Below are 15577 nucleotides of genomic sequence, written 5' to 3' on the forward strand. Positions count from 1 at the left end.
TGAAGTTTCAAGTAAAGGTACACAGGTTTTAACTCTTTCAGCTCTCTGGATATATATATTTATTTATTATTATAAACAGTTTTTCTGCATTGTTTGTTCTGCTGCTAGGTATTCAGAATTTCTCCTATTTACCCTGTGACCTAGTTGATAGCGGGACCGTCTCTTCTCTGTGTAAATTATGAGTAGCATGGATGACTTTCTCATTTTGAGTGTGTTTGGTCAAATTTTTTTAAGGTAGCACAACTCTATAACTTTCTTATTTTGAGCCAATGCATTTGGTGAGACTTTTTTAAAGTAGTGGAGAAAGATAACAGACCCAAATCAAGTGTTAATTTGCTTCCATATGCCATGCATGGCTTCCAGATGTCCTTTGCACTTGAATGCAAATCATGACACCTTGGAACACAATAAAACGTCACCAATAGAATCGAAACTGTTTTAAAGAAGTAACATTTTATTGACTTGTCTGAAGTGTGCCAGGTTACAAAATGGAAAAAAAAACTAATGTAGCAAAAAGTTATGCATTAGCAGTAGGGAAAAACCTTCCTCCTAAAAGCCTACAATCGTTCTAGCAGAGGAGGGTGTTTGTGTAATGACAGTACATGTTTACTCCTGGGGATCACTGACAACAGCAGTGGTTGAGTAAGAGAAAGGGCTGAGGAGAGCGGCAATGGTATAGTGGCGGTGACCAGAATCATTAGCAGTGAACACCACCTGGAAAAGAGAAAACTTGTGATCACGATGAACAACGTACATTCAAAACTACCTTATTAAGAATTAGCAAGCGCACTCCATTTCCTCTGCAGACCACTTTACCAGTTCTGTTCAATCAATGATTTTACCCTTCTGAAGGGTAATGCTCCCCATTACTTTGTGATGCTCGCTGAAGACTGAGAAATTTGTGAGATTTGGATCCAGATCCACAAAGAATCATAGAATCATAGAAAGGTTTGGGTTGGAAGGCTTAAAAGTCATCTAGTCCAACCCCCCCGCAATGAGCAGGGACATCTTCAACTAGATCAGGTTGCTCAGAGCCCCGTCCAATCTGGCCTTGAATGTTTCTACGGATGTGGCATCTATCACCTCTCTGGGCAACCTTTTCCAGGGTTTCACCACCCTCATTGTAAAAAAATTTCTTCCTTATATCTAGTCTGAATCTACCCTCTTAGTTTAAAACTATTTTCCCTGTCGCAACAGGCCCTGCTAAAAAGTCTGTCCCTATCTTTCTCATAAGCCCCCTTTAAGTACTGGAAGGCTGCAATAAGGTCTCCCCAAAGCCTTCTCTTTTGCAGGCTGAACAACCCCAACTCTCTCAGCCTTTCCTCACAGGAGGAGTGTTCCATCCCCCTGATCATTTTCGTGGCCCTCCTGTGGACCTGCTCAACAGGTCCATGACTTTCTTGTGCTGAGGACTCCAGAGCTGGACGCAGTACTCCAGGTGGGGTCTCCCCAGAGCAGAGCAGAGGGGCAGAATCACCTCCCTCGACCTGCTGACCACGCTGCTTTTGATGCAGCCCGGGATAGGGTTGGCCTTCTGGGCTGCAAGCGCACATTGCCAGCTCATGTCTTGCTTTTCATCCACCAGTACCCCCAAGTCCTTCTTGGCAGGGCTGCTCTCATCCCTTCACCCCCAGCCTGTATTGATACCGGGGGTTGCCCTGACCCAGGTGCAGGACCTTGCACTTGGCCTTATTGAACCTCATGAGGTTCACACGGGCCCACTTCTTGAGCTTGTCCAGGTCCCTCTGGATGGCACCCCATCCCTCAGGCGTGTCAACTGCACTGGGTCGTCCCAGTCCTGCCAAAATCTAAGCTGCTGGGACGTGAGGACTGTAGGCTTCGGTTACCTTGTACACAGACAGTCATTGAACTCTGTTCACTTCCCAGGCCAATTTGTTGACCTGTAGGCTATTACATCAAAGGAAAGCTTCTTCAACAGCCTAGCTGGAACAGTCTCAACCAGGTGCTTTTAAGCACCTTTTGAGGTGAAGTCCTTCCATAGGCCCCAGCAACTTTCAGACATCATAATGGTTAGGGAATATTTTTGAGGATTGTTTATTTGACCTAAATGACCCAAGCCACACCTCAAACTTTTATGGACTTGGGTCTCAGTCATTTTTTTTAGTCTTCCACAGAGCTTCATGAACTTGTGGTTTAAAATGTTCTGCAAGGCAATCTGTAGCCGTTACAGACTACTTAATTTGAGGAAACTTAAATTTAATAGCAGATTAAGCCTGAAGAATTTAAGCAAAATTTTTGGAAGTGCTAAGTAAATGTGATAGAATAGAGCACACAATAATCAGTGAAGGGCTGAGAGCAAAGGGAGGCCCAAGACATGATTATATTGCTGGCCTGCTTATGAAATTTAGGTACTGATGAAACAGCCTACTTTTCCTTTCCCATTATGGTTATTTCTTTATATTTTTATGCCTTTTTTTTCTATGGCATATTTCAGTACTGAGCAACATTTAAAAAAAAGGGCACATCAGCAAGAATCATTTTATCCTATAATTACAGGTCATACTAGAATTATGGATTTTCAGGTGACTGATAGGAGGGAAATCCCTCTGATTAAAGAAGAGTTCATTTCCTATAAAATGAGGGTTTTCAAATCCCTATATTCCTTCAGCATTGATAAAAGCAGTCTTTTTTTTTTTTTTTCTTGTTTGTTTTTTAAACGCTGCGTGTTTTTGAATAATGTAGCTCTTTTGGAACAAAGGTCCCTACTGGTCTGAATGGGTGAATGGGCACAGCTCCACTTTGGAAGAGCTATGTCAGTATTTGCAGGGAAGCTGGCTGCTTCCTTTGGCTTAGTGGGCTATATACTGCCTTTATTACATATATATACACACAATCATATGTAGCAGTGAACCGTTTCACTGAATTCAGTATTTAAGGACTGTATTTGTTCTTTCCAGCTGATGCCACTAGACAGTATATAGGTTAATAGATATATTTGCAAATACTTACATCAGCATATTCATGGAATGGGGAAAGGCCAAGTCCCTTCCAGTAAGAGCTGGTGTCAAACTCAACCCTGTATATTCCTTCTACAAACTGTTCTTCTGTTGTGAGCTCATGGATCTCCCCATACTCTGTGGTTTTCCTGTAATGGTAAAATACTTACGTAAACATTTTATACTGTCATTTAGATGCTAAACAGAAACACCCAATGTGAAATATTAAATAGCAGAAGTGCTGTACAGCCAAATTCTACATTGAATGGTTTCTAATAATTTGAAAGAATTCCCTCCTTCTATGTAGTGTATGTTTCCATATTGCAGAGCCTGACCTTGCTACAAACTCATCCATATACATCACAAATCAAAGCTGGCTGGCTTTTCTTGTCATTTCTGTTGCTACGGCAGGGATTATAGTTAAGGCCCCTCTTTTAATATCATGTTTAACTTGTACCAAGTGCCCTCTGGAACCAGATATTAGTGGCTTAGGAAAAGGATCGTCATGATGAAAGGCAAGATGCCAAATCTCAAATTATAATTAAAGAGAGAAGAGAGATTTTACTGAAAATTATTTTATTCTCTAGTTATTAGCACTGAGGCTATAGGTTTTACCCCTATGTGTTTTTATGTGACCCTGAGTGGTAGTGTCTTCGAACAGCAATTTAGCATCACAAGATTTTATTAATTTGAATTACAATGCCTTGGTCAAAGAGCAGGGGCCTCTCCCACTTGGTGCCATATAAATGAGCAATAGGAATTCCCAGCTCAGAGAGATTATGTACTCAGCTCGTAACAAAAAAACTGTGGGTGAATGATGTCCAGCAGCAAGAAGGAAATATAGCTGGCATTGCACCCTATATGGTTGAAAAGGAGCAAGCTTTGTATGACAGCTGTTTAAATATTTACATACTTAGCTCCTAAACCCCATTTATCTCTTTTTAGCTCCTAAACCCCGTTTATCTCTTTTCCTTCCTTTTACTTTATTTCTGATTTTTTTACCAGTTTTTTTTTTTTCTGCTGAAAATATTTATTTGATGTTATAGCACTTCATAACCACATGATGTAGTTGAAGGAAAAATGAAGAAAACCTTGACTTGAAGAACTAGTGGAACTTGCCCATCTTATGGCAAGGAGTGGCTGTCTAGGCAGAAAACAGAAAAGCTTGAGGAGGAAGAGAGGGAGGGGAGAAAGCAGTGACATGCTGCTTATCAGAGGCAGAATCAGTTGTGCTATTGCAGCTTTTCTTTCCCAGCTGCTGCCTCCTCCTTCATCATAATTGTCATCCTTAATGGTGGTGAATGAAAAAAGTCAGAATGACAGAGCTTTTGCTTAAATTAAGAAGTAAAAGGATCGAAAACCCCATGCTAATTTTCAGGTTTTCTTATATTTCAACTTTGGCACTTGGAAGATTGACAAAAGTCTCACTGGTCCAGCACAAGTGAAATCAACTGTATTCAGGATAGACCAAACCTGCAGAGAATCCACGCCCTGTTTGAAACATGGCTCACGGGCAATTTGTGAACACATCTGTTTTCCTTTGGTTTAATTAGTATTTCTTGGCTTAAGCTATATTGCCTTAATAAAAGGCAATAGGTAAAAGGACGAAGAATTCATTGGCGAGTGTCCTTGAAACCGTGAAACAGAATTGCTGAGATCCTGCAGAAGTGTTCAGAGTGCCAGTTAGCAGTTCACATACATCTGCTTGTAAGTTGGATAGTCTAGACACAAACCAACTAAAAGGAAAAATTATGTCTGCCTCAAAATCTTTGTTCAGTTAAACAAATAAGTTTTAGTTTGAGAAAAGTGCGGATGAAGCTTGAATAGTGCTTTCCCTAATGGGTGCTGATGAAGAGTTGCAGATGTTAACCACCCAGAACAGCTGGGAAACTGGAAACAAGAGTTCACTTGAAGACTCTCACCTACTACCAGGAGTTAATGGCACTTTCTTAATTTTGGTTATTAAGTGGTAGCCGTTCAATGCAAGTGGTCTCACAAGCAAATCCTTCAGCATTACTGCTGCACTGACAGCCAACAGCACAGTGTGCGATTCAGAGCCTGGATGGGATTAGCAGAAGGCAGAGGATGCCCTGCATTCAGCCCTGGTAGCAAAATGCCTCAAGTGATTCCTTCTGAACAGCACTTGTATTTCTGTCTGAGTGGGGGAATGAATATAGTATGGTATAGTATGAATTTAGAATATTGCTTATTCTTAACAGGATGTGGACTTACAGCATCTGCTGTAAGATGGACAGTTAAGTTAGAAAAGCTGAGCTTTTCCAGCAAAAAATTTGCAAACCACTGATTAAGTTACTACGTCTCCAGTCTAGACTGCAATCCTCATCCTCTGTTTCACTGTCTGGACCTTAGCTGTGTATTGTGATCAGGTTACATCTACACTGTCTGTGCAATGACGTTTACGAACTCTTGGGACACATGCTGCACTGAGATAAACTCTGCCCTCGGATGCAGACTGCTGAGGAAATATCTCAGGAACATGAATTATTATTTTGGAGTTTAAAAAAAAAAAAGGAGGGTGGAGGGAACCACCGTCAAATATGCTGCAGTCTTTTTTTTTTTTCTTTTTTTTTTTAATGATTTACAGCCTAGGACACATGAGAACTACGTTTGGTGAATGCAACTCTTGAACCACGTGGTAAGATCCAGATTTCCAAAATCATGTGAGGAGTGAGGAGGTCAAAGCTAGTCATGGGAGGAGCTCGTATAGAACCCAAATCACATGCTTCCCAGGTCTCTGAGCCCTAAAGCCTTCCTCAGAGTGTGTCTCAGTTTGAGTTATCTGTTTTTGCATATTTTTGGCTAGACTAATTTTGAAATAAGGCTCTTAGCATAGCAACAGCTGACTTTATTAACTTCCTCCCTGCCTTTTAAATACTATTACTCCAAATGCAGCAGTTGCTAAGTGCATTTGCTTAATTCCCTAAAATGTGTTAGCAAAGTAAAACCAAACAAACAAAAAGGGAAAAAAATAACTTTTATAGACATTTTTACAAAATGTAACTTTTCCATATGCATCTGCTAGGTACTGTAACTTCAAAATATTATTAACCTGACAAGAGTAGTTACAGATTGTGTTCCTTGATTACATTCAGATTTTCATCTGGTTTACACAGAGAAACTCTGGTTTTCCCAAAAGAAAAAACTTGCAATCACATGTGAAAACCCAGTTCAAACAAGTGTGTCATCAGCTAAAGTCAATGGTATTGCTGAAAGCAGCCTTGGTTAAGATGCAAGTCAAGGGAAATGTCAAAATCTTTACCTGCAGTAAAAATTGTGGCTTAATGTTCCTCCACTGCCTTCCCCCAGCAAAATGCTTCTCACTTGCCCAGGGTTAATCTTCTCAATTTATATTTAAGAAGAAGTGATTTGGTTTTCTGAGGGGTATACTGGCCTAAAGTGTCAACAGAGGTTGGCTAAGAAGAACTGAGGATTTATCTCCTTGGGCTTGTTGAGAGCAGCATTGCAAACTGAACAAGAAAACACTGTTATGCCCAAAAAGTGAGGGCATTTAACACTGATGTTGCATTTATCTTGTTCCTCTGTAAATTGTATTTTGTATTACATGTTCAAGAGCACGTGATGAAACATTTGAAATAATCTGGGTTTCCTAATAACGGCAGAAATCCTCACTACAGACAAGACATTATCCTTGTCTCTGCTTTCCTTGGAAACGACATGTCATTTTTTCATGGGGCTTCTCTGTTTGTTAAAGTATATAAATCCATTCTGAGAGTCATTTGTTCCTAGATTAACACTCAGCATTTGGGAGTGGAGGTGTTTGTTTCTCCTTCAATCTCCTAACCTTTCTTGTTGCTTTTCAATGGGGAAAACTTTTTTTTGTTTTGAGTTTTATAAAAAGAAACCCTTCAGATGGAGAGAATGGTATCTCTCTCCTTGTAGTCTTCTCCTCTATTTTTTTTTCTTCAGCTTTTACGTAAATCATACTATAAAAATCCTAGTAAAAGACAGTTGGATGCTCTGGTGGCTTCTGTCCATGCTTGTGCTTGTCATTCTGTGCTTGAATATCCTGCTGTTACTAGAGATTTCTCTTGACTTATTTAAAAATCTGATTCAACGAGTTGTTACAATGAAACTTAAATGCCTGAATACTTCACCTATTTTAATTTTAGTAAACTGTATTTCTCTGTTACCCATACTTTTTCCACAGACTGAAGATAATGGTATTATTGCCTGCCTCTCAGTGATGTTCTGAGGATGCTTTGTAAGTATTAAGCTGTCATTCTAGCAAAAGCCATGCGGATCTATAGAAATGAGCACAAACAAATGCTGAGATTGTGCTTGTGTGATGTGTTATAATGGGATTCTTTAAAACTTTCTGGCCAAGGAGTTTCTTCCAACAGGACATTCATTACACAGGAGAAGACAGCTAATGTGCTTGTTATTTGCATGTGTACAGCAAAGCTTACAGAGAGGGTTCTGTATGTGACTGCTGCAAATAAATCTCTATATCTGTTGCACATGAAGATAGTAGGTTAGTCTGGATTACCTACAAAATTCTGGTAAATAAGCTTTTAATTTTTTTTTTTTCCTTTTTATAGAAAGGAAAGATAGTACTGAAGCTAGGAGAAAAATTAATTATTAAACCTATTCCCTTACAAAGAGAAGATGAGCGTCTCAACCTATTTTTGCAGTTAGCATGTATTTCAGTCATGGATAAATCCACCTGAATGTGACGGATTTTAGACCAGAATTCGCATGCTGTGAATAGTGTGTGTGACAGTGATAGCATGACATGTGCTAGAAAACATATTGCTTTTTTTGATCAGCGCTCCATTCCCTTAATTTCTCAGTTGTTTGCCCGAGGCACCTTGAAAATGGCTCCATAAGAGCACATAACTTACCCAGTAGCAAAGTCCTGCCAGCTTCCATCTGCAGCCTTTTTAAAGACTTTGACAGCTACGTTAGCTGCAGGACTTCCTCTGACTGCATCCAGCACTTTCACCATGAGAGGGCATTTGGAATCAACAGAGCCATGGGAGACCTTGGGGAAAGCAGGAGAGGTTGTATAGGAGCTGTTCACCAGCCCTGCAAAAACCTTCTTGCAAAGAAAAGATGGATTCTTATTGCAGAATTAACATTGACTTAAAAGCAAGTTCTTTGCCAAATGGTATTTAAAGCCAGTTTGCAAACATCTATTTCTTAAAGCAGAGTATCTTACAGCTTTATACTGATAACTTTATTACACACACACACGCACAGATTGCTTGATAAATATTTAGAGTTGCATATGGCCCTGGGAAAATGTTATAAAGTATACCTTTTTAATGAGGTCACAAATAAAAATTATTATAAGTGCAGGCAGAGTATGTTTGCCTTGGAAACCAACAAAGAAATACCTATGACATCCCTAAGGCTGAAAGAATATTTGGTTTTTAAGCTTCATTTTACTATAAGGAGTCTTCAGTCATACCTCAAAAAATATTTTTTTAGTGCTTTAGAGAAGCACTTGTTTGGTGAAGAAGGTAAAGCTACCTCTATATTGAAGATACGGGATGTGAGTCATGAACTGGCAGAAACAGACAGAAATAAAAGGTCACACCTCCTAGATCCCTGACCCCTTCATAATATCCTAAAATAGATGGGTAAATGGCAAAAAAGAAGTTTTAAGGATTCTGAAGAAGCTACTTAAAAAATGGTAGTAAAATAACACGCCAGCAAAGCTTAATGGTTACAGAATTTCATGGACGAGGAGGATGCTAGTCATCTAGAAAATCTAGCTTATCATTCTTGTAATGATTGAGTTTGAATAAAAAGAGACTCACCAGTGGTGCAGCTTCAGAGAAAAATACCAGTCCAGCTAAGAAAACAAAGAGCACAGAGTGAAAGGCCATTCTGTTTGCTGTTAGTGAGCCTTGGTGCCAGCAGCTAGGAGCTGAGGGGATTTGGGATTTTATAGCCGATCCGACAACAAAACAGGCTGCTTATTGGGTGCCCATATGACTCCAAATCTGCTGATTCTGATTATTTGCTTAGTAAACAGTCCAATCCTACAGTCGGTCCATGAATAGCACTGCCATTGCAGTCAATGGAAGGACTGCAGGATCACTAGAGCAAAGAGAATAAGTAACGGACACAAACATGACCCTTGCCTGGGGAGATTAGACTCGTAGAAAGCCCTCCACAAAATAATGCAAACAACCTTTGTTTGCCCAGAAATCCAACCAGTTCTAGATCTTCTTTACCTTGCCCTCAGGTTGTGCACGACAACGTCCCAATGCTTTCTCTGCACCTGCTCCATGTTTCTCCTCCATGTATTCAGAGCTTTCTGAAGACCAGTTCCTACATATAGATGCAGACTCAGGTGATGGAATTTCTTCATTGTCTGGCTCAAGTAGTGCTAATGGTCTGTGCTGGGAGACAGATTCCCAAGCAGTTCCCCTGCTTGTTGAAAAGGAGCAATGTTTCTTTTTGAAACCTAATTTAGATAGGATCTGACAACATCTGCCTCTCACCAGAAGTTCCTAAGGATTCATCTTGCCTAACCTTCAGGTAGACGCTGAGGTTTCCTCTTAGTTACTGGGAAGAGACCTGGAGAGATTTGGCCCCTTGGGAAGGTAAAGGTCTCAGAAAAGTGAAATGAGTTGCTGTGTTGCTCCAGGTACCCCAGAAGAGCCAAGGCAACTAGCATAGACTGGTAGCTTATGTTAACATCTAGCTAACGTTCTAGTTGCCAAACTCTTATTACGCTGGAAATGTTACTGTTATGCTCTGAAATGCACATTTAGGTAAGAGGTTTCTCAGGGGTGAACTCAGCCCCAAACTAAGTTGGGAGATGTCAACTGGGGGAGTAGCCATGGTGCAGCTGGGTTTCTCCAGCTGCATCACATAAAAATTGTCCATACTGTACCCTGTGCCAGTTGAGAGACAAAGAAGCAGCCCTGTTTGGCCTTTCCTTCTCCCCATGTCCTAAACAACCCTGAGTCTACACTTCTGTTCTCAGGAGCTGGCACACTTAGTTTTTACTGATTTCACAGTATTCTAACAAAAAGCAATTTTGCCTCTTAACTTGAATATGATTATGATGAAGGTCTTAGAGAGAAGTCATGGACGGTATTCTCCAGTGGCTTTCCTGCGTTCAGGCTGCTTTATGCAGTTGTTCTCTTTAGGCAAAGTCGGTTTTTGAAAAAATCTATATTACAGTAATCTCCTGAACTAGGATCAAAGTGCCCTTTGTACTTACAGCAAAGCAGGCTGATACGTAGGTAGCATTCTACACTCGCTTTGCATGCACGTAAAAGTCAATGCAAGGTGCCCAGCAGTAACAAATCATGCTGCAATTGAGTGCTTGTGGGTTGTATTCAGATCTTGGAAAGGTAAATACCGCTCTTAAATCTGTGCATCGACACTTTACTTCATTATTTTGCTCTCATTGTTTGCAAATATTTCTCTGAAGCATTAAAGCTTTGTATGTCAGGAAGAGAAATTTTCTGTATTCTAGTGCAAGTAGACTGTCATTTGCTATTAGCTGTTCTGCAAGGAAATAATGCCAAGGAGCTAATGATACTGGCACCTGCCTGCATGAAAAATTGCTCTCCTATGGGAGAATGACTTAAAAAAACCATTATTTTTCCTAGTTTTTTCTGCAAGGTAGCAGTTTCTGAAATATCAGGTCTAGAGGGATAGTACATTTCAGCTGTCTATATTATTTATTTTACATTCCTTGTTTATAACATTGATCTTTTGGCAGCTGCTTTTTAAAGTGAGTAAGAAGCATGGAAAATTCTAACCCCAAACATAAATTTTTTTCTTGTCCTTCATTTGCTGTTTTTTTCAACTCTTGCCATCCCATACACAGCCTAGATAGGGATCCTTTGACTATTAGCAGGGGCACCATTCTGAAGGGAAATTAGAGTTTGTGTGTTTGTGCATCTCCATTCACACATTTTGCAGATAACTAGATTATTTCTGTAAGTTCTAAGATACGAGTGGTCTCAGTGAGAAGGTAAAAAAAAAAAGTCTGTATTATTTCTCTGATCTGGAAGGCCATGGAGCGTCTAGAATTTATACAGAATTCTATTAAAATCCCATGTGAACTTGATTTAAAATTACTATAGCCTACTGAAACCAATGCTAGGTAGATCTTCCTCCTGCCATTGTCAGCCTCTATCTATTACCACAATATGCTAATGCTTTCTGTGGAATGTATGGGAGGGCTCAGGAGTTTGGAATAGTAGGCTGAGAAGAATGATTCTCCCTCGGTGGAGGATCAAAACGTGAGATTGTGGGAGGGAAAAGGAGAAAGGGGATGGGTAACTGCTGAGCATCCAACAAGTGCTGATTGACTGTTTGTCTAGCTGTTGTTGTTAAACCTTTTCTGTGCAATGGGCGTCTGAAGCTTATAAACTGAGTAACTTATCCCAGATAAAAAAAATATGGGAATGTGAAATGACAAGAGGCTGAGCACGGGGGTGTAAGTGGGGCAGGGAAGTCCTAGGCTTTCTGAAGGAGTAGGGAAGCTGCCATGAAGAGCAGGAGGTACGGCTGCTCCCAGAGACTGCTAGCAGGATACGTGCCACAAGGAAAGTGATGCAACGCAGAGCCTTAGCACAGAGCAGTAGCATAAAAGCCCTACTGTAAGAAAAGAGTAAACAGAGTCAGTGAAAATTCCTCAGAAAGAGGTATTTAGGAATCCTGGTGTGGAAGAAACAGTAGGGTTACATAGCTAAGACAGAGAGAGCATAACGCTATTTGGGGGCTAGAGGACACACAAAACCCAGAAGAAGGGGTGATCACCCCACCCAGCATACAGGGTGATTAGGGGGCCAGAGAAGAGAATGGCAAAGAGTCCCTGGTGTGCACAGTCACCTCAAATTCGTGGAAGCCAAGAAGTATGAGACCTCCAGTTATGGAAAAAATTAGATAATCCTCAAATATGTAAATGCTTTAAGGCTTATCTGAATTCCAAATCAGTTGAAGTTCATCTCTGAAGAATTAGAATTAATACCTGTTTTTAATGAAAGCATATTCCCTGCTTGGAAGCATTACAGCGTTCAGGTCAAGAACAAACATGTCCCGCTAATACTCTTGTTTATGTCAAGGATTTTTCCAACTGCGCTACAGTATTTTTCTCTCTCTTCCATGTAGTCTCACACACTTATGCTTGGTTTACATAGATAAGCTCCTTATTCTCTGCTCCATTCCCTTCTATTTGATTTTATTTAGAAAGCCAACTGCTTCTACATGACAAAATGCTCAGACAGGCTGGAATATCTGACTTGGACCATAAAACCCTGTAAGCTTCTCTCGTGACATTGGAGTGAAAGGGGCTGATAGATGGTAAGCCATTCAGTAATCTGGATAGATTTCCCTAGAACTTTACGAAGAATTAATGAATTCCTGAGCTCTGAAAAAAATCCCTTCTATAGTATAGAGATCTGAATGTGACACCTTCTTTTACTTTTCTGGAGTAACATTCCATAGGGACTTATTGGAAAAGACCTGAGGTTTACCTCTTGAAGAAGTTTGCCTGAATTTTCTGAATTAGAGTCAAGAACTCTCTGAGTTTTCCTCCAGGTGTCTGCCACTGAGTTGCTGTGGCAGAGCTCTGGCACGTCAGCGAGTGCTTAATGCAGTAACTGCTGAAGCCAGTGAGGGATTTTCTGTTGATTTCACTATTTGCTAATTATGCAACATTTTCCCTCTCTGCAAAGCCAGGGATAATACTTTGCTAATTAAAAAATGTGCTCAGGGAGGTTCATGTTTGAGCTTGAATTTCAATTTGTAAAGAATTGCATTAAAAAATAGTGGCATTTCAGGTGTGTGTGGTGTGTGCACGTTTGTCAACCTGCTGCCCATTTTGGTCTTCTATGAGGAGTGTGTCTGTATTTAGAGTTTTAATGATCATTCTCAGATTTCTTTGTTCATAGGACTAACACTGGCTGTTTTAATGGGAAGTAAGGAAACACTACTGATCTTAAACAGAAAAATAAGAAAATCATCCTTATCTTGTATTCTACATCAAATCCAGTTAATTTGAAAACAAGGAAGTGTAAACTGTTAACGAACAATTTAGAAGACAGATGGGTTGGGTTGGACTTCAGGTATAAAAATCACAGTTTCTGATCATTTCAAAGTTATGTCCAAGGAGCATCCTGGGTCACAGCCCAAAGTCCAAAAAAAGAAACATCTAAATAGGTGATTGTTGCTTTGGGGCATTTGTAATGTATGAATTCATCTGGCACCTGCTCATCTCAGAAGGCTTTTGCTCTGAAGTGTTTAAACTCCAAGGTCACCTCGTGGTGATCAGTGCCCATTAGCTACCCCTATAGTCCCTGTGATCCCTCTAAAACAAACTTCTGTTCTTCAACTTTAATATGTATTCATGTCTACATACTAATCCATCAGTCTAGACAAGTGATTGCAAAAAAAAACCCAAATCAATTTATACACAAAGCTAACTGAATAACCTTGTTCCAGCCCTGACGCCTTAACCTTTCCTATTGCTGAAAGATGCTTGGAGCTTGCCATGAGATCAGTGTTTTTAAAGGTCAATTTCTTTGTTAGCAAAATGATTAGATGGTTTAGGTTATAAATTTATTTTTTGTCCCCTTCTTACAGTAAGAGGTACACAGTAAATCTACAACATGATGCAAATGTTTCTGATAGCAAAAAACATTAACGGAGGCCACTGTTTTCATAGGGTCTTGGCTTGGCTCTTTTGGGAGTGTATCACATAAATTTAAGGGAATCTCCATAAATTCTCAATTTATTCTCAGTGAACTGCAGATGTCAAATGAATAATTACATCAGACATGACAATGAAAATCTTCTCCTAGCTACTATGACCATTAAAAAGATTCTGTAGGGTTAAATTATAATCTTTTCTTAGGTTATATATGTATTTGCTAAAGCTATTGCAGCTATGTACTTTGCTCAGCATCTTGCTGTTCAAGATTGTAAAATGCTGAGTCTAAGGCACTTCATTCTGGTACCTGAATACAAATAGGTGTGTGGAAATGCCTGTTTTTCCAGCACGCAGGGCCGCCTGGGTAGTCTCTTCAAAAGCTTCTTCAAATTTGCTCAGGGCCAAATTAGCCATTGGTTAATGGCTAATCATCCTATAATATAATTTGAATTACTCAGTTCTCTCTCTAGCGGAGAGCAATATACGTAGATCACCACATGGACTCATCTGGATGCAGCTTGGATGTCAACTGTCGCAGGGGTGCCCGTGAGTGCCTTTACACTCTGTCACGTGTCCTGGGCTGCCCAGCCCCTATATCCCTCCTGCCAATCTGCCTCACCTCGGAATAAGATCCCTATCTGCCCTGGAATAAAATCCACTGGGAATGCTGTTGAGCAGGAAGCTACCAAGTTACAGTGACAGTCACACATCTATGCCTTTCTTTTTATTAGTTGAACCAGTGCCTGCTTCCTGCCAAAAGCTCTGAGGAAATGCTGTACTAATCATTTTGTCTCATAAACAGGGTTCCTGTATCTACCACGGGCTTCACTGAACTTTTGCATCAGTTTCCAAGTACATTTACCAGTGTCACTGGCCTGGCAAAAACAAACAGGTACCACATGAAAATGGATCTGAGAGGAAACAACCTTGTATCTTTTCAGGGATAGAAAGAAAAAGGTATCTCAAAGGGGCAGGAACAGGGCAGATCACGACCCTTAGGTACAATACAGTAGTAACATCTGGATTTCCTTTTTTTGTCTTTTTGCTCTTCCTCAACTTTTAAGAACAACTTTAAGAATAAAGTACACTACAACATTTCAAGGAGAAAAACTGTTGAAGAAGGGCTAGACACTTTGGTGCTGCGGAACCAGCAAACGGTGTGATGCATAAGCAGAAGAAAAGAGTAAATAGCTGTTGTAGACCAGCCACCGCTCTTAGACTAGCTCACCTGAGCCAAAGGCTGTTGCTGGTTATACCCGTAGTAGATGTGAAAGCTAACTCTGTGAGCAAGACAGGAAATACGTGGTGAAGGCATACTATAAAAAAGAGGCACAGCTCTGAGATTCCTAGTGCTTCTCAACACGTTGCCAGTAAATTGAGCTAGTTTTGTGCTACAAGGGACAAAAATCATTTGTATAATTCAAAATACTGTGGGCTACATGAGTCAACAGGAGATTAACTGGCAGTCATGACTTGGTATATTGTAAGGGAAAATCTAGCTTGTGTATGTTTTCATATATGTAAATACAGAAACTCTCCAGTATGGCTTCTGTATGAAGTGCTGTCTGCCTTACATCATTGCAAACACAGATTGCTGCTTTAAATGGATGAACAAAGGCAAAGTGTATACTTTTCCCCGATTAAGCTTCTGTGGTTGTAACGCCCTTTACCTACTGCCAGCCAAGCTGGGAGACTGAATTCTAATCACGTAACAGGTACATGCTCAGGTTTATAGAGTGCAAGCTTGTAAATAGTTCAGTGCAACACTTGCTGAGGATAAAAATAGCAGTTTCTTTGCTCGCTATCTCTGAACTAGGTTCAGAAAACCTCTTGTAGCACAAAAATAAAATACATATCAGCTGAGACTACACCTTAGCTGTATGTATGGCCGTTGTGCCACTGTTCTAGATCTACAATCACAGCTATTACAAAATTTGCTTTTTGCAGTTGGCAT

General features: G+C 40.2%; 1 protein-coding gene across 1 annotated transcript; it reads right to left on the reverse strand.

Annotated features, from left to right (window-relative positions):
* Nucleotides 1–434: 434 nt before the first annotated feature.
* On the reverse strand, nt 435–9096 carry LOC142078803 (transthyretin). Its single transcript, XM_075141926.1, has 4 exons — nt 8762–9096; nt 7841–7980; nt 2971–3106; nt 435–714 (listed from the first exon to the last, which is right to left on the reverse strand). The coding sequence occupies exons 1-4, from the start codon at nt 8828–8830 to the stop codon at nt 607–609; spliced, it is 453 nt and encodes a 150-aa protein (XP_074998027.1). The 5' UTR covers nt 8831–9096; the 3' UTR covers nt 435–606.
* Between the last annotated feature and the right edge of the window lie 6481 nt (nt 9097–15577).

The sequence above is a fragment of the Calonectris borealis genome, chromosome 2 (assembly GCF_964195595.1).
Source record: "Calonectris borealis chromosome 2, bCalBor7.hap1.2, whole genome shotgun sequence".
In the NCBI taxonomy this organism is placed as follows: domain Eukaryota; kingdom Metazoa; phylum Chordata; class Aves; order Procellariiformes; family Procellariidae; genus Calonectris; species Calonectris borealis.